The 23,678-nt window shown below is 35.1% G+C and overlaps 1 protein-coding gene across 2 annotated transcripts; it reads right to left on the minus strand.

The window, feature by feature from the left end:
• Positions 1-5,621: 5,621 nt before the first annotated feature.
• Positions 5,622-22,905, minus strand: LIPI (lipase I). 2 transcript variants are annotated; one of them, XM_003202864.5, is made up of 10 exons: positions 22,664-22,904; positions 19,170-19,546; positions 17,882-17,990; positions 16,965-17,066; positions 15,553-15,642; positions 14,216-14,383; positions 12,607-12,699; positions 9,975-10,086; positions 9,445-9,618; positions 5,622-5,941 (listed from the first exon to the last, which is right to left on the minus strand). In XM_003202864.5, exons 1-10 carry the CDS (start codon positions 22,740-22,742, stop codon positions 5,854-5,856), a joined length of 1,392 nt encoding a protein of 463 aa, XP_003202912.3. In that variant the 5' UTR covers positions 22,743-22,904; the 3' UTR covers positions 5,622-5,853. The 2 variants fall into 2 exon arrangements, with proteins under 2 accessions (XP_003202912.3, XP_085097259.1); XM_085241133.1 differs by lacking the exon at positions 9,445-9,618 and having other exon boundaries at positions 22,664-22,905.
• Between the last annotated feature and the right edge of the window lie 773 nt (positions 22,906-23,678).

Consider the following 23,678-nt stretch of genomic DNA (forward strand, 5'->3'; position numbering starts at 1 on the left):
CATTTCCAATTATACCTTATCGTTTGTTTCTCTGAAAGTTGCGTTGATAAGATCATTATCCCTTTCCAGTGTGAGAGAAACAGAGCAATATAAGAAATGTAAAAGTAAGAAGAATAAATACAGTTTGCAATTAACATGTAAACTGCATGTAACCAGTAAGCGTGATAAAAATCAGCACCTTTCCACTTCTCAAACAGCTAAATAAGGAAGTACGCAGATACCTGGTAATCTGAGGCATGGTAGAAATATCATTCACCACAGGTGTCACACTTTCACTTCTTAAATGTGTCACCTTCACAATTTCTGAGGCGCACACAGTGCGGATGCCTTTATCCATAGCACTTTGGCAGTATATGCTTAAGCCTTTGGGTCTGAACCAGGCCTGTATTTCTGATACAACCTTTCCTACTTAGCCACATCTAATTTGCGTTGCAGAGCCATCTCTGAGCACACAGAGTGGGTTGCTCTGAAATTAAATTAAGTGACCACATCCACTGTCTGCAGATGCACTGTATCTAAAGCAGGTCAGGGACTTGGGAGCTGAGCTTATTTAAAAGCTATCACATTGTTTTTCTTAGGGCATAGATATTTATTAATGTTTCTCTCCTATACTCCTACAGTACACAGAAAGATGCAAGTGTTGAAATTAAAAAGGGAATTCAATGTCACAGTGCAGAGCCTCTCTCAGGGCTGCAGTGAATCCAGAGCTCTGCAGCAGTAGTATACAGGCTTTTTTCTTAGAAAAGAAAAACAATTCCATTGGAATTGAGAACAAATGAACACAGACTTTTAAGAGTAAGCTCATTTAACTGATCGATGATTTAATGTAAAAAAAAAAAAACAAAACAACAACAACAAATGTATCAATGGCATCTGAAGTAAGGACTGCTACCTAAGAGTTACTCTCTCACTGAATGCTCCCCTTGATGAGCTTCCATTTGCTTTCTCTAGCCCAGGTAATCTTGGTCCTGCCCTGAACATCAGCACAGCTGCAAGAGGGGGGAAAATGCACCCAGCCTAGAACAGCTTACAGCATAAGAGCAAAAGCACTCCCTTGGGAATATGGACATGTAGATCTAAATGTCCCTTTTACCATGGCTGACTAATTTGTTCCCAAATGACCTTTTAATCCTAAACTACACCAGCTAGGGAGCAGCAGCATGCAATTTTCCTTACACTTTTTTTCTTTTTTCTTTTTTAAACAGAAGGTAGAATCCTTCTCAAGAGTTTGTGTGGAGTTTTGTCCAAAGTGTTATGTGTGCATCAGGTATACCCACTAGGCTGAAGAGAGAGGTGCATGAATGACTTCAGGTATTGATTAGCTAGAAGGTGCAGCATCAAATTGTTCAGATCTGCATTTTCTCAGAAGAAATATTGCAAATGTCAAAACAAAAACTGAGTGCCTGCAGTGGCAGCTGACAAATGCAGTGGGTAACTTTGTATATAGCATAGATCCTGATTAAGCACTTCTTCAAGTCCCCACATCTAAGTCCTTCCTTTCTCACTCACTTCAGCTATGCTGTACTGGTCGCTTGCGATCCAGACAGAGTCCTGTGTCATTGTTCATTATTCTGAAATGTTCCTTTAGGAGTAACTTTGCTTATAACATTCATGTAGAAAGAGTTGATGTATTTACAGATCTTTCTTCCTTAAGTGTTCCCTGCCTTCATTTCAGCTTCTGCTTACTGAATCGCTTTCCACTTAGCTGCATATAAACCTAGTCTGTAATTCCAACTTACATCTGCACTTTACCTTGTACAAATAAGGAACACCAATGTGAAATCAATCCTGAAGTTATCTGAGGCAGAGACCATAAAAAACAGCCTTAACTGTGTATAGCATCACTGAAAGTAATACAGCCATCTCGAATTGCACTGGCAAATGGACCTGTTCTACATATCTTTAATGTAGGCTATTTCAAGCTCTTTGCAAATTGTATGATACATATAGTGAAAAACTCTAACATTACATGTCATCTTTCCTCTAGGTAAACTACTACTTATTCTAGCACTTACAAGTGCTTAATGAATTTCTTGACATATCCCTAATTTCATGACACCTGAAGTAGCATGGTTAAAAGAAAAGATGTATTTATCACATATAAACCAGTTCTACTGCAAATACGGGAAAAATAAGCTCAAATTAGCTTTATAAATCTGTCATTTAACATTTTCATCTTCCTGTGAATAAGCACTAAATATGTGTACTGCATAAAATATTCCAAACTTGTCACATTTGGCAGTAATAATTTAGAATATGTTGCTAGAAGTATATACTAACGAGATCTTTCTTCATACATATAAAGAACGTTCCTTACAATCGAAAACTTTGTCTATAAACAAACTACTACAATAAAGTTTACAATTTATAAGTTGGGAAAATTTTCTTTTTTACTGGACAAATTTCCATTATACAGGAAAAGCCCAGAAAACTGAAGCATGGAGGTATCACCAGGCCAGGTAGCAGGCTTGTACTTACAGCCTAACACTGAACCAGGAGAAAAACAGAGTTCAGTGTACTTCTACAAAGCAAATACTTCATCACTTCCGAGTCAAAACAATCTGAAAAAGACCTATTTCTTCATTTTGGATTTTTCTCAATGGAAATTGACTTGGGGTTTTCAGTGCATTCTGAATCTTCTCAGTGAAGACATACAAAAACCTTTTTGTGGTAAAAATGAAAAATGTTAGTGAATATTCAGTAATCTAACAGAGAATACAAAATAGTACTATAATGAGTCCAACCCCTCTTTGGCTCTGATGCAGAAGTTTGTTCACTGAGCTATCATCATCACGTGGTTCAGAAAAAGGAACTCCTTGGAAGACTTTTATTTTCTGCCTGACTGTGGCATCCTCTGCTGCGCTTTGGAGAGTTGACAGAATTAGTACAAAGTAGCATGTGGCAATGGGCCATAAAAGCAATGCATTTTCAAACAATTACAGCACATTTTTGCTGGTGCTGGGAGATATAAGGATGGAGTCCAAGTGCTTAGCCACTTGAGAAGGGCAATTATGCACTGGAAGTGCACTGCCTGAAACTGTCTTTTTTACAAAATGGAAATTACAAGCTAAACTGGGAAATTAGAAAAAAAAGTATTGATGCCTCGCGTTGATTACTGGATTCTCCTGATCAGCCCCACTGCTCCACTCCTATTTACCCAAAGTTTACCTAAAACAAGGAAGCAAATCATCGTTTCTTTTCTGCTATAACTTACATAGGTATGATCCTCATCATAGCTTATATAGGTGTGTTTAAAATGTGTGAAAATATTACCATTGACTTTATACTGCATCACTGTTTAACACTATTAGTCATACCTTACCACGTCTCCTTGCATCTTCAGAAGCACCTTAGCTGGCATTTTTTACAAGCATTTACAATGGAAAACTCCTAGAAAGGTATCTCAGTCTTCAATTCTTCACATATAGTTCCTCATGTCTTACACCCCAACAGACAATTCAATACATTATGATTGTTTGTGTAGGCGTGCACCGTTTTGTCTGTATGTTTACGTGATAAATAAGGATGCTTGGAGCTAGTAACCTGTTGTATATATGAGTTATGTCTACTGCCTAAAAGAAAGTTCCCCTTTCCAAGGACTTCAACACTAGAGTTCTTGCCTATTTTGTCAGCAAGAAAAAGGCAAAGAATATATTTTACAGTGAAAATGCCAACCACAGCAAATACTGAAAAGGCAGATTTTTTTGTGTCTCTATTCTAAATAGAGTAAGCTGCTGAAAATTAAGCTCATATGGGTAAACAACCTGGAAAATAGTGTTAAAATCTCAGCCATTTGACAACTACGTCAACAGCAGCTGTAGTAGTAAACAAGGCCTCAATACTGGAAAGGGCAATACATCTATCCATAACACTGTCAATTTACAGATGATACAATTTCATTAATTTTTCCAGATAGTAACTTGCAGTTGACATGCAAAATACAAGTTTATATGCAAAATGATAATCATGCTCTGTACTTCAGTTCTTTTCAATAGCACATAAGATCAGAGCAAAAATAGCAATAAATAATAATTTTAAAAAGAGAATATAAAACATTTCATAAATATTTCAAAGAAATTGTAGAAAGCAACACTGAAAGGAAACTTATGCAATCTGAAACGATTATCTGCCTGAAAGTCTGTGTCACCCATGACAATATTATTGTTTGACCCATGTGAAATTTACTCTCAGATGTGTAAGCATCCTTTCAAGTGATATGAGAAATGGGTACAGAGAGGTAAGATGATGAAAAAAAGACGGCTCAGAACCCATATAGGTGAATCTAGAGGCGCTGAGAGAAAGCCTGTGTAAAAAACTACATAATGAAAACAAGGAGCTGAAAGGAGCTGATTAAAAAAAAAAAAAATAGAATGAAAAAAAGAAATACAAAACACTTCCACATAACCATACAAAACAAACAAACAAAAAAAAAGCATACAGTGCCAAAGTTGAGTGAGGCTCCACCTGAGATAACTCACTTCCATGGAATAACGAGATTTCTGTCCACAAGTGTGTATATATTTGTCTTGATGTATCCCAGCTTATCTTGTCTAGACAAGTAAAAGCATGTGCAATAGCAGCCTTGGAGCTTTGCACACATTAACCTGCATGTTGGAACTGCCTTTTGCAATTATAAAACTGAGTTACAGCTCACTTTTTTGTAGTTATGACACTATCTTCCATTTGCCTTCTAACTCATCTGTTTACTTTCAGTAAAATTCTCTGTTCATGGGTTTTGGACATCCCACACTACTGACATTCAGATGAAATTGGCCAGTAGGTTCAACCAAGTATTGCTATCAAGAGCAGGAACACTAGGGGCATGAGAAAAGGAGGAAAAGGAAAACATGCCTAGAACTTACTTACATTAGAAAAGAGGATTGAATATATACAATATTCTTAAAGAAAAACAATATATGTATTGCTGTTTATCTTGCTCCACAGCTTCTGCTCTGAACACTTTTTCTTGTATTCCCACAATGTATCTTTTCTTCAATGATCAGTACCATCATAAAAGGCAAGCTGGCACTGGAAAACCTTATTTGAACAGGATTATTCCTTAAATAAGTGAAAACCTGTCACCAATTTTAACCTGAGCAGCAGTTCTAATTGGAAGAGCCCCAAACTGAAATAGAATATAAATGCATATATTTCATCTTTGTTCTCTTCAGAATAGACTTTAGAATTACTTCATATCTGAAACATCATTGCCCTGTCCATAACTTTTATAGAAAAAGATCTGAGTGGGTGCAATGATATTCATCTTGGATGAGGATAAAGATAATTGATTTAAACAGCAAATTTATGTATGTGCTCACAAATCTTATTGTTCAGTTCTTAGAGACTGAGACATTAAACAATGAGAAAATGTGGATTAATTTATCCAGTGAACATAGCACAGCAAAACCGCTGTATATTAGATCTGTAGATCACATGTACAGTATATTAAATTCACTTTGTAGACAGATAATTATGTTTCAATGTAAAATCCATTATAAATAATAAATAATTAAATATATGTATGACTTGATTAATAATGTGCCAAGATTATGCAGATAATTCATCTTTAATTCAGTAGTTGTCTCACTGCTAACAAATAATAACTAATAGATCATTGTATGTTCTTTACCATGATACATTTATTTTATTAAAATTTCTGAAATGCAGAGGTATCTGAACATTTCAATGAATTTCACCCTAAGGCACTAAAAGGAAGTAATACATATTACCACATAGACTCTTGAAAATAAATCTAGCTTATCTCATTTCCTCTTGTTGCAGTCTTTATCCTGAGGAAGAATCAAAATGTCATTTCCATGAGAGAAATTATGTTAGTGGAAGCTCTCTCTCTCTTCATGGACTCCTCTCTGGGCAGGGGATAGGTTTGAAGGTCAGTTCAGTATTCTCCATTAGTACAAAATCATATCTGCACAGCTGTAGCCTATGAAAGTAAAAACAGAAAAAAATGTGCATAACAGAAATTTTAAAATTAATTGAAAAATCTTTTGTATCTGAATTACAATTCCAGTATTTATCACTTCTCAGAGATGGTACTCAGGACAACAAAAAATGTCTTCTCGTCTAAGCTTATACCCTATATAATACATCACTAGCGTAGTTTTGCCAGACTATAAACAACCAGGACATCAGATAGATGAAGCATAGTAGCATGAGTATGAAGAGTCTGATATTAGTCTGAACCAAAAGCTACTAACATTAAAATTAAAATTAAAATTAAAATTGATTATTTAGAACAATGGTCCAAGCACAGCCCAGTTCATGTGAACTCTGGGAAATTCAATTTATTTTGAATTCCCTAGCTATGAAAGTTTTTCTTCTTTCATTCCAAAGAAAGCATCTTAACACTATTTCTGTTTTTTGGATGTAACGAGAGCATGTACAAGAAAGTTTCATGCAGAATAGTAATTTGTCATCAAATGCCTAGAAAATCCAGAACTGTGCAATACTACACAAACACATACAGATGTCATGAAAGGTGCCTCTTACTCATAGAATTCTACCTTTTGATGTCAAAGGAAGCTAACTGCACATTTAGGGCAGAGATGATAGCTAGTAGGTTCTTCATGATCTACTAAAGATAAATAGTGTGAGCTAGATTGGACAAGCAAATGACTAGCACACCCTTTCCTCTAAAGGGACATAAACTATGTTACTTATTTTATTCAAAATGATCTGCATTGGTTTGAACTGGCTGTACAACACAATTCACACAGAACTGACACATACAGTGAAACTGAGGGAAAAAAGCCAAGAAAGAATAGGTACCTTTGCTATTGCCCATTAATGTAAGATTTCCAACTAGTGATGGCTTCACTCACCTGCATGGGATACTGACAGATTTTTGAGTCTCATCAAAGTCCTCACAAAGCTAAGGCAGTAGATTTTACAACTAAGATGATCAAGACAAATCCTGGTATTTTGTACAATGCAAAATAGAATTTAATGCAGTCCCTCGTCCACAATTTGCTTTGATTTGAATGTAATGGTTTAGTCTTGTATTATTTTTGTAGAGGGAGAAAAAAAGACATGAAAGCACGGAAATCGAAAGCATTTTAAAAATCCTTAAAAGGCCTGTGAAAAAATTTAGAGGACAAAATTTCAACCAGAATAATGTAAGATTATTACTTGGATACATTTCTTGAGTTTAATTTCAGTTCACAATGCTGCATTTCAGCACAATTGCAACACAACAGCCAAGTATGTTTGCATAGCCTGTTCTCCAAAAGAGTTCATTTGGGAAGGATTCTATCTAATCACAGAGAATATAGTACTTAGACATGATGATGAATGTTAGGAATAAAAACATGGTTTCCAACATACTGTATCTCATTTAAAGTGAAATCCATCTAAGTTTGTCATTATCAAGTACAAGGAATGGGAGTGTGGTGAGTAGGTTTGGTTCTCCAAAGAAGAAACAAAACACAAATATTTTGGGGAAGTGAGGCATTCAGAAACTTTCACTCCATGTGGCTTCTCTGATGTCTACTAAAAAGCAAGGGCTTAGTCCACTCTTTTGTTCAGTAGAGATATTAATAAGGTCTTTTCTGTTATACCTGTTCTTGCTTTTATTAAAAGGAAAAAAAAAAAAAAAAGCTGAGATAAATATTTTTTGAAACATTCACCTTCTCTGTCAGTTGAGTTTAACCTGACTGACAGATTCAAGAGGTTTTAGTGAGAACTGACACCGGGATACATACAAGTTACAAAAGCTGTTTTTATGTGTGAGCCAGAATGATTTACCTTAGAAATTAGAAGAAGAGTCCGAAAATTATATGTATTCCTTAGCACTCCCACGTTTACACACCATCTTTGCGAATAATGTGTCAGTAAACAATTTTCAGTGATATCCCACTGTTCACTATCAACTCAAATCAGAGGAGAGTGAGACTCCTATTGTCTTTTATCTCTGCATCTGTTCCTGTTTTTCATCTACTAGTTTGTTATGTGAATAATTTAAATATTTTTAAAGTAGTTTCTAGTTGATTATCCTGTATTCAGGTAATTGGTGTAATTACATGTAACTAAATAAGGTAAATATAGGTAGTTACAATTACATTGAGCAATTATGTAATTATACTAACCAATGGCGATGTAACATATGCATTTAAATTACCTTCACATGCTGATTCAACACACTTCTTTCCATCATTATCTTAAAACATCAAATGCGCCTATATGACTGCCATCTGATAAAGCTCCATAAGGATTTTAGGGGATCTTATATTAAACCAAGTACATCTCACTTTAAAAGTAAGAAGAGTCTGACTAAAAGGCATGAAAACCAAAAAGGAATATTCACTGTAAGTAGAATATAAGTAAGTATAAATGAAAGAATATTCCCACTCATTAGTTATTTGGGAAGGGAAGGGAAGATGGGAAGACTGGAAGGGAAAGGAAGATCAGAAGGGAAGGAAAGGGGACATTGAAAGTCACCAAGCCAAATGCCTGATAATTCAGAGCTAACCAGATGTTAAAGCATATTACCGAAGGCATTGTTCAAATTCTTGAACAGTGACATCCATGGGGCATCAACCACCTCCCTAGGAAGCTTGTTCTAGTGTCTAAGTACACTCATAGTAAAGAAACTTTTCCTAATACCCATTGTGCAGATTTTATTTTAAATTTGGTCTTTGTTGAATCTGCCTTCATATGAAACAAATATATGTAATAACTCTAAAACACAGTAATGCTGCTACTCCAGTGCATTTCTTAATTATTGTTTGTAATACACTATTATCACGAGCTGAAAATTAAAAACGTAATTGCTAATGCTATGGTACAAGTAACTTTGAGACTTGAAAAATGAATGTATAGATAGTAATGCTGCTAAAATATTTGAAAACATAAATAAATAATGAAAGGGTAGTAGCAGCAATCAGTATAATAAGCACTGATTATTTCATTTTAAGTGAAGACAAGCACAGACTGTATGTTTCGGTCTTGGAGGATCTTTACCATCAGCCACGGGACTAAAAGCTTATTCCAGTCATCAAAGTATCTAAAGTGCTCCATTCTGTAACTGAATGTGAAAAGCTGTGTGCAGGCACATAATTAAAATAAGAAAAGTGCTTCATAAAATTCATCTCCAGGAAGAGAATTCACCATGCAGTCTCCTGCTTTAAGTCAGGCTGGCTTACATAAGTGGTCCTTAAGAGCTCCCGCAGACCTGAAAGCAGCAACAGCCTGCTGTAATAAGGAACATGCATGACTTCTACAGGCTCAAGAGATACAAACTGAGGATGCTGTGCATTAAACATTGATGTACAGAACACTTCTTCCATATGATGAATTTGAGAAAGGATTAGAAGGATACTTATGCATTTATGAATATGTAATAAAAAAATCAATAGAGGCAAGTACAAATTTCTGGGGAAACGTCCTGAGCAATCTGGCTGATACACAACTTGAATGCATTACACTTACCTTTCTGGATTATTAAGAGCTTTCAGTCTCATCTGAAGAATCTTAAGCTTGTATTTCTGGCCTACTAAAGTCTTCGTAGAAAAAGTCAATGAAATTTTGGATATTTTCTCAAAATCCTGGTAAAATCCAGTTAATATTTTGACTCTTTTGTATTGCTGAAATGTCGTCACTTCACTAAAGAAAAATATCATTTCCAGTCAGATTTTTTTTTAATCTAGGAAATATTCATTATTATTAATAATTATTACTAAGAGCAGAGGTCTTGCAGGATGGATCACCTAAGAGCATTCAGAATGATGACACCGAGAACTGGATTCAGGGGCATAATTTGTGAAGAGAGAGAGGATCATTTCAGTATGAGGAGTGTTGCCTCTGACACTGAGCCATATCAGATCCAAGAAAAGGAGCTGACTAGACAACTTGATGATAACTTTAGACTTAGACTAATAAGTCTGAAGCAAGGATTAGGAAACTCAGGAAATTAGTTGGTAAGTAGATAACAAAAGATTTAGAAACAAATAATGACGTACTGATTCATCTGTGACTCAATTGTATTTCCAGCATAATCTGTTATTTTAACTTTAATGAAACCTCTTCTGATGCTTTTATTCCAAGTAGTAATATCCAGTAAATAGTTGTACGCTGCAAAAAGAAATAGGAAATAGTAAGATCCAAGGAATGAACCTCAACAGTTACGACTGCTAGTAGCACTCTGCCAAAAGTATTTACTGGGTAGTAATAGTGATCCTTTACTTCCAAGATACCAGCTCAAACCAAAATAAAAAGGCTATTGGAAAAAAAAAAAAAAAAAAAAAAAAAAGTAGCTTCTTCCAAATGGCTGCCTAGAGTTCTGTGTAATTAATGTGTAATTTCTTCCAATTTTTATATGGAAAAGATTTGCATAAGAAAAAAAAAACTCGTCAGAGTTAACATGAAGAGTTTGACCTGCCTAAATAAACAAAGCACAACTAAGTCCTAAGTGGCACCTTCAGTTCTTGGCAAGCTTTGCAAAGTGGAGATGTTTGAGTTACTAACGTGGTGAAACTACCACATAATCTACAAAAGTATAGAGTACAGAAAATAGAAGAGGTAGTTGGCAGAAAGAGAGGGGAACAGCATTCATGCAAGCTTTATGGATTGGCAAGGTGGGAGGTTATCTAGGTAAGCAGATCAGTCAGGATGCAACTGCTGAAGAGAGACATTGTTCTGGAGAACAGCACTGATCTGTCCTGCCACATGTTAAGAAACTCTGACCTGGCCTTCTAGTGTACTTCTGCAGCCACCACTCATACTGTAGTTGTGCTATGGCTATCCAGAGGAGATACAGCTTTACTAAGTAAGGAAGCCAATTCAAATTTTTTGTCTTTTTTATTTGATGTTTATCTTTGACATTCCCTCCTAAGAGACCAAGCCTCACCTTGAATGAAAAGCTTGTCCTGTCAGGTTTACAGTATTAGCTTAGTTTACAGACTCTTGTTTATGTCTATTTTCTCATGTTTTTAAACATCTAAGAATTCAAATAAGGCTTAGTTAGTAAATTCCCTCTTTTTCAGACCAGTTTATTAGACTTATTTTTATTTATAACTCTGCATATTTTCTCTAAAACTTATGCTGTCGTTACAACACTTCTTATTCCTTTCCACATATCTCCTATGTTTGGTAGTATTACCCTGTTTTCTCTCTTCTGTCACCCTTGTTCCAGACGACTGTATGTCGTCTGTGTTATATTCTGTGTTACATTCTTTCCACCAGGAAGAACCAGGATTCTCCCTACGTGGATCTCTGATAAATGCCCAGACAATTAACAATTATGAAAGCAAAGCAAAGCCATACTTTTCTCTGGAAGGAATGAAGCATGGAGAACTAGTGGCCCATTCAGCCTTAAGAGCATAAAAGAGCAAACTCGAAGCCGACCTAATATGGGGAGATGAGTGGTGTTAGCAAGCGTATAGGTTCAGCAGAAAGATCACTGGGAAGAGGAATTATTTTTCTTCTGTGAGTCAGGAAGGGCCAGTGGGAGATTTGACTTGGGTGGTTTAGTGAAGAAGGATTGGGAAGATTCTGGAGTGTGCAAAGTGCGCCTCTGCAATATTAATCTTGGCACACTTGAAATGCAATCAGCAACCCAAATATTCTTCATACTCCATCTGCCACACTGAATGCATATATGTAAGCAAATTGAAGTTTGTACCTTGGGTTTTGTTGTCCAAGTCTTTTTCACTGCATACCAAGACAACTTTTTTAATCGGTCAGCTGTATAAATAACCCTGATACACCATACACCATGTTATATAGTATCTATAACAACTTCATTAACATCTCCCAAGCTTTTTGGAAGAAATGGTGATGCAAGTAAGCACAGTTAAGGTAGTAGCAAGAGATACTCAGTCTCTGGTCACAAAACTAGCCAAGATTATGGAAAAAGCTAATAGGATAACTTGATTTCACTTGAATTCTATCTAAGCTCAACCTTATGCACCAAATCAAAGAACTTGTAACATTATCGATTAGAAGCAGAGTGTAAAGTCTCTTGATAAAAACAGAAATTAGATGAGAATTTAGCCCTCTGGATGGAGAGGTAAATATCTAAACTGTTCTAGCTGAACCGCATGCCATGAGTGTTCATTTCAGTGTAGCATAACCCTAATAAAGTTAGCTAGCTTTTTGTTCCATTGTTTTCCTCACATGGAGATGCAGAACTTAAAAAGCAAGAGTAGCTTTAGTTTACTTTGTACACTTCCCTTGCTAGGGAGGAGCATACAAGTGTTTCTTCCTCCAGCCACGGCCCCAAGGTACTGCTCTCTGAAAATGATAGTAATTATTCCATCTAGGCAGGTTCACTCAGTCCATTTTTTTCACTGTCATTTGATTCTTATTTTTTGGCTTCCTTATTCCTCTGACAGTACAGCTCATTACTTTTAAAGTCATATTTCTTTCTCAGTTCTAACTCTTCTGCCATAATCACTCTTCTCCCTGCCCCAGTCTCCAAACTTATGCTTAACTCATGGTTTATTCCACCCTTTCATACTGCACTGAACAATACCTTTCTACTCCTAGAGTGCATTCACTTCAAATCAGCTAACAAATGACAACCATAACACTTCATGATGTTTGCTGTGAATATGCATATATATGTGTATGCGTGTGTATTCAGTCACTCACTGCAGAATGGGTCTTCATCTGAAGTATCAAAAAAAGCTTTCGTTGGTGAATTCCTGAGACTTAACTGTTTTTTCCAGCTGTCAGCATAATAACCTGAAATTTAATGTTTAAATATTTTATTTCAGATATTTAGCAATATAATGACATACAAAAGTGACAGATTTGGCTTTAATTTTCTAAAACATTGTATTAGAAAATAATCGACTTGGAAAATGCAGGAATCCCCTAAGTATAACAGAATGTAATATATATGTATTTCATTTTTCTCGTACATCAGTATTACTAAAATTATCATAATCCAATATTTTGAATCTATTTAACTAAGTGCTAAGTTCAAAAAAGCAGTGTTTATAAAACACTGGTAATAAGTACAAACCTAAAAAGGTAGTTCAGATATTTGGAGGGAACAATTACAGAACAGGTTCACATTTAGTAAAATTCTTCTTTCTTGAATCATTAAAGTAAGCATTTTTAAACCCTGTGGGTATTCTCTAATAAAATACAATAAATAAAATATTAGACATGTATGACACCACCTAAGCTCTTGGATGCAATGTATTTTCATTTCATGTAATTTGCTTTCTGATTTTGGGTCTTGACAATAGTTCTTGTTTCTAAAATAGCTGATACCGTTTTGTGTATCTCATTTCTTTAACTAGAATGGACAGTGAGGGCTAGTTCTAGTCTGCAGAAATCACTGCAAGACAGCAAGTGGAAGAGCCTGTGTCAGAAGGATGCAGTTTTTCTACCCAGTGCCCAGATGCAGCAACCTGCCATTTCCTTATTAGTTTTATGGGTATTTTAAAAAGAAGAAGAAAAAAAAGGTGTCAGCTGATTGGTCACATATTTCTCCTTCTCCAGCTCAGGCATTCTGTCAGCTTGCATCAAACATGGCTAGTAAACATTCTGGCAAAGTACTCAGGTCATCTTGTCCTATTATAAAGTACTTTAATAGCTGGTTCTTATTATAAAGTAGGATAGAGATATGTCTGTGCTTTGTCTTCAGACTTGATCTCATATATGTATTTAAGGATGTGAAGAAGATAAAGCACAAATTGGAAGTTAACTTCTATTTAAATATTCTAAAAATGTAATTCTAGTGAAAATCCTGCTCTGCCATCTAGCAAATGCTCACATTACTGTAGCTGCTTTCAAACTGTCTCTAGATCTTCTCTAAAAGTAATAAAGCCCCAAACAACTAAAGAGTCTACAAATAAGAATTTAATTCAAAAATAAGAGCCCCATGAAGTTGGTATAAATATTATTACTCTGAAACAAAAACCACAGGCACTCTAGGAATGATAGCACAGTATGAAAGCATAACATGATGGACTAAGTAGAAGCAGTTTCTCTATAAAGAGAAAATGCATTCTGAATCCACTTCAAGCTAGAAAGCCAATAAAGGATAAGAACATTCAGTACTCTAACAGAGATAACTATGAAGAAGAAAAAGCCTAAAACTTTTAACAGTTTAAAACACTATGCAGCTCAACCAACCTTGTTGATTCCTTAACAGTATTCTACAGATCTTTAAAGAAAGCCCAGAAAGAGCAAGTCTGAATTCCTTGGAAAATCTCACCCATCTCAAAGACGAAAGAGTAGTTCTTACCCAGTACTGGACAGGACAGTGGTTGGAAAACTTCACAATCATCACATTTTCCTCTCTTGTAATCTGAGTAGGAGGCACAAGGATATGCTATTATGTTGCACTTCTTTTTCAAAGATGATAAGAAGAGGAAGACAGATCTTTGATGGTCACATTTAAAATACTGAAAACCTTCAGGAAAGAAGAAATAAAATACGCATGTAATATATCATCATTTTTCTTCAGGAAAGAAAAGATATTAACCAGGTTTTCAATTTAACTAAGTCATTCTTTGTTAGCCATGATTTTCTTCCTGTTTATTTGACCTTATACTTTATTTGAATGTAAAAAAAAAAAAAAAAAAAAAAAAAAAAAAAAACATAAACACAGCAGGAAGAAATTGGACTGTTTCGAATATTACAGGTATGAAGAAAAAAGTCTGCAGGATTTTATATGCAAGAAACAGTCTGTCTACTACACTCTGTCAAATTATCACCACTTTATTATCAAGCTCGAGCCTGCATTACAATTGGCCTTATGGTCAGTTAGCTATGTGTAACATCTAGGTAGAAAAGCTACTCTGAGTAGTACTTTAGAAATTCTTTCATCCAGGTTTTTGGGTAATAAAATCCTTTCCCTCCTAGCAAAACAGAAATGTGTAGGTAAAGATGATCCCTCTTAAGGGACTGTGCCATACTCCCAGGCACCCATGTGGAAGCCCTATATTTTTGAAGCAGCTCTAACTCATACCAGCAGCATGCAAGTTTGTAATAGAAATATGGATATTCCTATATATACCAAAAATGAGTAAATAAAAATGATAGCAACTTTTCTTCTGATTTATGGAGGCTGAAACAAGCACAATTCTGCAGGAAAAGATTGTGCAATAAAGTGCTTTCTTGATGAATATAAAAGTGCTTGTTCAAAACCTAGGACATCTTTGCCAACCAGGTGGAACCTAAGAAACATAGTAAAGACTTCAAACCCTTGCTTTCCATGTCATATGCAGATAACCCTGTCGAAACCATTCACATCTTTCCCCACAATATCTTCCCTCATACTTGGCCATATATAAACACAGGAAGATAATAATTACTACATGCAGATTATGTATGCAATAATAAAGATACAGTGGAATATGTATGGTTCTGGGAAGTTTTTTATTAAAAACAAAAACAAACAAACAAAAAAAAACACAATATCTTTGCTCAACTCATCTGTTGAATTTGAATGGGAAAGGAAAAAGAAATGCTCTCAGACCCCATATTATTGGGTATGTGCAGTATCCATTGAACTCAGGTTAATCTTCTCTTATTTAATTTTGGAGTCTTTTCCCTTTAATTGAGCAAACTTTTACTTACCGCTGAATACAGTTTGTGGACAACCAGGCTGATTCATTCCTCCATTTGGATAAAAATCAATGCTTCCTAAAGGTTTCCTGAAACCTAGTGCTAAAAATATCACAAATTAAAACATAAGCAAAATTACCCAGTGATCAATTTATTATCTGATTGCACTACAAAATAATATGGAAATTTTAAGGAAAATATTTTAAAATATATTGTTCTTTCTTTAAATGAGATTCATCTTGAGTTACAATTCATGACTTCTTTCCTCCTTCTAAGAACGTTATTCACTCTTATTGACTCCTGTTAAGCTATATAAAATGGATAGAACAGAAGCAACTCTGTAGTACTGTAAATATGACACATTTGCACAAAGACATTTATAAAATTCATGTTCTCTGTAGCAACAAAATTTCTTTACCAATGTATAATTGAGTAGGATTTCCCATTTTTGCACGATTGGATTCTGAACTGCACTAATATAAACAAAACACTGAAGTAGAAAAATCCAAACTTCTGTCCTATGACAGAGAGATTTAGCTCTATCTGACCTAACTTCCTTTTTAGCTTCCTTACTTTTGTTCACTTAATGGGAGTGTTACAAAAATTGGTGTTTTACAGCTTCATATATGAGTTTGTATAGTAAGATGCTACATATTAGTACCATTAAGGAAACTGATAAGAAATTTGTGACAAGTAGATTTGAAAGGTTTACTTTATATTTTTGGGAAGAAAACAAAACCAGATTATTGTACAGATGAAGTAGACTACAACATCATTACAATAATGAGATTCCATTTTGAATTTTAAGCAGTAGATCTGTTCAATGACAGAACTGAGACTGTTTTTCTGAGAACAGGCTTTAACTCAGTGATAATGACTGAATTGCAACGTTCAGGTTCATACACACTACCAGAGTAAAAGGATGTTTATGCTAAACTATACTGCAAAGAATAATATCATAAATTAATTCAATATGAATGTTTTATTCAATGTGCAAAGTTCTTTTTTGTTTTTATTCAGAAGGCATATGCTATAACAAACTTGACATAAATGACTGCATTTGCATGGCATTCAATGGATTCATGACTCCCTGGTTATCTACCTGTGCCTTCAGTTAGCTGTTGGAAGTGAGAGTTACTCCAATATTTTCAGGTTCAGTTATGAAACTAAATAAGTCAGTAACAGGTCATGATTGGTTAATTCATCAGTGAAGATGAGTTTCATTTACTTGACAAACAGGCATGATAACATACAAGAGACTTTAACAGTGTACATGTTGTCAGGAATCAACAGCCCAGCATTCCACACAATAACACAAAACTACTGTAACACTATACAGATGTTCTCAAAATAACTTATTCATTCCCCTTCCCCTTCCTGCCTTTTCTCAAGTTTAAATAGTATAGTTCAAGTTTTGTTATTACCATTAGCATCCGTATGAATTACATCAACGAATTGTGCATCAGTACGATCCAATCTGTCCTCTGGTTGTACTCTAGTGAATAAAGGGCCTGCTGGATCAAGACCTACATGAAAATAACACTAGCATTACACATCCTAAAGTCTGTTTCTAAAGTTATACTCAAGACTAACATTAGAGCATTATTTATTATTGACTCACACATTTTTCTAGGGGTAATAATAAGAAAAAAAGCACAGTTTCCAGTCTTCTACATGCTAAGAAAAGCATGAGATCCTAGCACAAGACTTATCAACCCAGACCCTTGAATTTCTCTCTCTCCTAATAAGTTGTGCTCATCTCCTCATTCTCCAGAACTATAAGCAAACTATATTAAGGATGAAATCAGGTGAACTCATTTTCTCTTTTCCCCCAGAAAATATCATTCCTATTACATATTTCATGAGAATAAAAAGTGAAATGTAACTACTCTTGCCACCAGAACTCAAGATGGAGATAGCTTGGATGGAGACAACTTCAACCAAGCCTCAATCATTTCACAGGTTAGCGTTGGAATTCATAACAGTTGTTACAGGAAAATAAGTGAAATACTAATTTTTTATCACATTTTCATCTGAAGGAGATTTGAAAATCTTAGACTCCATCAACTACGCAGAAACTCAGCATATTGCTTAAGTGGATAAAGCATTCAGTTTTCATTTGGGAAACTAGAAGTGAACAAATTGGGAAATTAAAACTGTAACTTACATCCTCAAGGAAGAATTTTTTTAACTTATACAATGGATGCATTCTCCTTATCGTATGTTTCTAAATAACCAGTACTTATTTGTCATTATTTCAATTCTAGCGTCTATATGATCCACAACTATGACAACCAAGCAAAGTACATTAGAATACATATATCGGGATTAAAAGCACTACCTGTAATTCTGCCAAGTTTGCCTTTATACTTTTGTCCAACAAAACCAGCAATATGAGCCCCAAGACTAACACCAATCATATACATAGAGTCAAGAGAAGCTCCAGCTGCCTGTGAGAAAACAATAGAAAACAAAACACACAGTTAACTAGACATCAGGAGACTGATTTAATGTTTGCATTTGGTTGATGTTCTATATCTAACTCTGCAACTTTAAAAACAAATGGAAATTACAAACTTTGTTTCAGTTTAAAATTCTGTACTAATTACATAACGTAGTAACCATGAAATGACTATAAGAATGTAGAAAGGAAGCTTGAGTCACATTTCTTCCAGTCACACCAGCTTATTTGGAGGAGAGGATGAAGACAGAAGTGGAAGACATTTACCAGATACAAGACAGATGAACTAAAACTATGAACTAGAGAGAAAAAACCTTCTGCTTTATCTTTCCAGTAAAATAAATTAAAAATACAACACAATTAACAAAGCTCAGGGCCATTCCCCAAGGAAAGCAGTACCTAATTAAAAAACCCCTCCCCTTGTCCAACCACCAGAACCCTCCAAAAAAAAAAAAAAAAAAAAAGCAACTAAAATCCACAGTCTACTCTGCAATAGGGTCAATCCACCTGTCAGAATATCTATCAATATGATGGGATGACAAGTAAAATCTGAAATTTTAAAGCATCTCAAAATGAATTACCACAGACCTTTCAATAGCTAGCAAGTATGGAACAGATCACTGTGGGATAAATGGAATAAAAGATGCTAAAGATTTTTTATTCATTTGATTAAAAATATAAATTTAAGGCTCACTGAAGAACTCTGGCACCAAAATTGTTTCATCAACTACTCCTAGAATTCAAAAGTATATGTGACTTTAAGACAAATGTTTAAATATCGGTCAGTGATTTTTCATTTAAAATCCTTAATTCCAGTAATTTATTAATGGTAAAAATGTGTGATGTTTTGCAGAGTTTTATTGTTGCGTATTACTTGAATATCTCTCATTGTACCTTCTCACTGGTGCTTTCTCTGTTTCCAGAAGACCTAAAAATTCCAGCTGGCTAAAGGAATAAGATGCACTCTCATACATATATTCAGTGAAAGAGAAATGAGAAGTTGAGGAAATAAAAATTGCATGCAAAGTTAGTAAGTACTTTGCTAAAGACACATCACTTAATATTGCTCATTGTGCTCCTCTTTAGACATAACTATATTTTAAATATTCATTTTCACACAAACTATGCTATTTAAACTTCTTCAGACAGATACAGCTCTACGCCTTACCAGCATCTGGTCAACATAGTTCTTCAATATTTCTGCAACTTTTCTGCAGTTGGCAACAGCAGTTGTATAAATCACAGTTGTAGCACCACGATTCCAATCAACTATAATGAGATTAATATCCCCAGAAGACAGTAAGAGCTTCTTCATTTCACCTAGCCACGCCGGTTGAGACCCTGTTGGTCTGAAGCCATGAATAACAAAGACAGTTTTCTTGGAGGTATTAAGATACTTAGATGCAGTAACATTATGTTCAATGAGTCTCTCAGAACAATTTTGATTTTCCCATGTGTATAGCAGTAGCTGGACTTGAAGTTCTGTTCCAGATAAAGCATAGCGTATATTAAGATCTGTAAATTCAGGACATTTTTCCTCCCCATCTGGAAAAAAATATATATATTAGACAGTAATTTGGAGAGTCATACCACATGAAATATCACCTCTTGAATTTCTTTTCTACATTTACCCACTAAAAGGGAATAACCCGCATTGTATTCACTACAGGTCTTTGGAATGAGGTGCCAGCATGAGTACTGAAAGTCAAAGAACCAGTTAAACTATTTACTTTGCAGATATCACTATGTTCTTTCAAACAAGTATGAAAACAATCTTTCTAATTATTTCTGAACCATAATTGTTTTAAATTACAAATTAGCAGTTAGTGTCAATAAAATCATCTGCTTAACCATCAAATGTAGGTTCTTCCTTTATCATAACCAGTGCGTGTTGTATAAACAGGAAGACTGCTGTGTTTTTTTCTTCCTCTTTTCAGCCAGGGGTGTGAAAGTTCCTAACTTTTACACATTATTGGTTGATATATCAACAAGAAACAGTTGTCTGACAGTAGAAAATGATCCAGCATCCTTCTCTAATTATGGAGCACCACAAGGACACCATTACCAACAAATAAAGAAGCAAAGGATACCGTTCTGGATCTGTAAAAAGCAGAAGCTGTAAGATCATTGCATATAGAGGCCATATGAAAACATGTAGTGTTTAGCATTTCTGTACTCAGACAATTGTGGTACAACAGGTTAAGCTTTAGATAAGTCAGGACCAAAATAAGGATGGAGATTTCCAAAAGAGTCTACAAAGATTTCTATTTTTTCCTGTGTATATATTAATGTCAATCCATAAAGAGTTCAAAAAGAACCCTTGGCTATTGAGGTGATATTGTGTGGAAAGTGGCTTCAGGATTCTGGACACAACTGTTTTGCCTGTCATAGTTCTTCTGCATGATCAGTCCAGATTCTCTATACATTTAGCCATTTAATGAGCAAATAAATTTGGACCAGCCTCTGGACCTCTCTAGTGGGCTACTTTATGTAAACCTTTTGTTTGACATTTGATGGCAGCCATGTTGATATTCTTGCTATTACCCATTTTATGAAACAAGAGTCAGTCAAATTCCAGAAAGCAAAACTAGGAAGAGGAATAGAGGAATAGTGCCTATTCAGTTCCTTAAAAAAAAGAAAAAAAAAAAAAAAGATTTTCTTAGTAATTTTTAGTTAAGGGGGAGGAAGTTCTAGCTCTTATTTTAGCAGCATGCAATCAAATTCACTATATTTGCACATTTTCCCTATATTTATTACATCTTGCAAAGGATGCAAGCGCAAGGGGCTACAAGCTATCTGAAAAAGATATTTGATATCATAGTGGAGGACTAAAAGCCAAGCAATGTTTGCAGAACTTAACTGCCGAACTTAAGGTGCAGTAAAGATGCAGTGAGAACACTAATAATACTAACTTACGAAACGTTAATTTAAGGAAACTAACCTAGTTCCTAAAATAACACTATCTGAGGAAACTAGACCAATCACTTCTAGGACAAACCAAATGTCTACAGTGACTTCAGCAGTCACCACTGGAATGAACATCAGAAAAAATAATGGATATTTGCAAACCTGAATAGAATTGAAGTTACAGCATTTTAGAAATGGCCTGAAACTTCCTGTCTCACACTGACAAGACAAAAGTGCCTATCACTGCCTTATAATAAATGACAATACCTGTAAGAATAGTGTCTGAAAAATGTTAAAATTGCCCATATTTCAAAGCAGTTCTCTTAATTTAGACATTGAATAATTTAAATGTTTATTGTGATTACTGGACTGGTTATTAACTAACTACTGATACAGGAAGGCAACTCAAATTCACTGTGGAAAATTATCCAAGAAAAATTCTGAAATCAAGAACTGTTTAGCTGTGAAAGTGGTATTCAGGAACCTGGCGAAATGTCATACAACTGATATGATTCTGAAATGGTAAAAGAACATTCCACACTTAATGTCCAGTTTTCATATAATAATGCGTGATGACAAAACCAGAAATTCAAACACACAAGCATCACATACAAACTACATAATAAAAGAACAGGCACTTTGTTACAATTTTACTATCCAAATTCATAGGTATAGCATGAAATTATTTCATCCTTTTCCTAATATTCTTAAATCCAAGTTCAGTCCCCGATCCTCACAATGTCACTCCTACATTTCTAACATAAAAAAGAATTCTAATAAGATGTTGTAAATGTTGATGAGTTCCTTTATATCACTCTAAATGTTTTGATTTCTTATTGCATTATTTGGTTGGCAGAAATAATAGTTCATTTTTTCTAAATCAATTGAATGACACTGACATACACCAGAGATGCACTCTGGTTCACGTAAAGGAAAAAACTATCACAGGGAACACATTTTAACTAATGAATCCTATTTACTTGCTGAGAAACATCAAACAGAATAAAACTCATTTACTTAAGGATGAGAAATGGGAGCAGAATTGTGTGAAACATAAGTAGAGAATAAAAAGATTACTGTGAATTAGGTAAGTACTATACATAAACGTGCCAATTTACTATTTTAAATTGCTTAGTAATGAATCATTAAGGGGACGGTTTTCAAATGCCTCTTTGTCTTTGACACCTGGAAGCAGTACGCAGCTGCCCTTTGTGCACTTTCGTGGGAGTACTCAAATACACTTTTCTGTACAGTGAGAAAATACAAACAGGGGTTGGGTAGTTAAATATGCAGTTTAACTCAGGTAGAATACAATTTCAACATTCCTATGTATGTTTGGAGCCATCATAAGCATCTTAAGTTTACAGTGCCTTTCCGTAACTAAATTTTACTATTTAAAATGTAACACTTAACTTGAAAAGCTGTCAACATAGCAAATTGCCAATAAATTTCAAACTTACTTTAATATGCTAGAACTAGTTTACAATTACCTCTGTACAAGGTGCAAATACCTGAGTGTGTCTCTGTACAAAGTACAGCAAGAGATAAAGTATCAGACTTTGTTCTATTTACTTTAAAATGAGAACCTTTGGCTCAGTTTCAAAGTGATCAGATTCTCTTTACCAACCCTCTGCTTCATTAGGCACAGTACACAGGATTTAGTCTTTTGGCCAACTTAAATAAAGAAATATTAGTTTTCAGTACCTTAATAAAGCCATGAGTCCATATCACAGACAGTAAGATAGTAATTCTTACCTGATTCCGCCCAGTACATCAAACAGATGAAGAAACACAATTTTAACATGCAGAAACGGAGAAAAGTACTATGTAACATTCTGAAATGAGTGACAAGCTAAGTGCTTCCTTATAGCATGCTAGATTTTTAACTTAACTGAATGCTACTGATGAAGTAGGTGACATGTAGATTAGGAAGCAGAAAGTAAAACTGTATTCAAACTTCTGCAATTCATGACTCCTCCTATTGAATGACTTCAGAAGGTAGGGTGGTTTCTGGGCATTCAGAGTTGGGACTATTTCTTTAATCTATTTCCCCCTCTATTTGGTTATCACCAGGTTGACACGTAAGCAATTGACGTTACATATTACTGACAACTCCATTACACCCACGGAGCTTAGGAAGCAGAGTGACTAGGTGTAAATCACATTAGATGCTCCCCATGTCTGCTTTTTTCAAGTGTGTCACTCACTTGTAATAGGAATACTGAGCTGGATAAAAGAAACTTGCCAAAAAAGTCATTGGGGTGACAGAAGAATTGTTCTATAAGAATTTGAAAATAATCAGAGAATCATGAAATCATAGACTATTCTGTTGGAAAGGACCTAAAAAGGATCATCAATTTCAACTAAAAGAATCATAGAATTATAGAATGGTATAGGTTGGGGGAGACCTTAAAGATCATCTAGTTCCAACTCCGCTGTTATGGGCAGAATTGTCACCCACCAGCTCAGGCTGGTGCCCAGTTGCCCAGTACCCCATCCAACTTGGTCTTGAAGACCTCCAAGGATGGGACATCCACAGTTTCTCTGGACAACCCATTCCAGTGCCGTACCGCTCTCTGAGTAAAAAAAAATTCCTCCTAATATCTAATTTTAATCTCCCCTCTCTTAGTTTAAAACTATTCCCCATTGTGCCCGTGTAAAGTCAGTCTCCCTTCTGTTTATAAGCTCCCATAAACACTTCTTGAACACCAAGAAGTTTGGTGCCATGACTGCAGCTCTGGGGAGCCTGCTACAGTGCCAAACCACCTCT

The sequence above is a fragment of the Meleagris gallopavo genome, chromosome 1 (assembly GCF_905368555.1).
Source record: "Meleagris gallopavo chromosome 1, MGAL_WU_HG_1.1, whole genome shotgun sequence".
NCBI classification, from domain to species: Eukaryota; Metazoa; Chordata; class Aves; order Galliformes; family Phasianidae; genus Meleagris; species Meleagris gallopavo.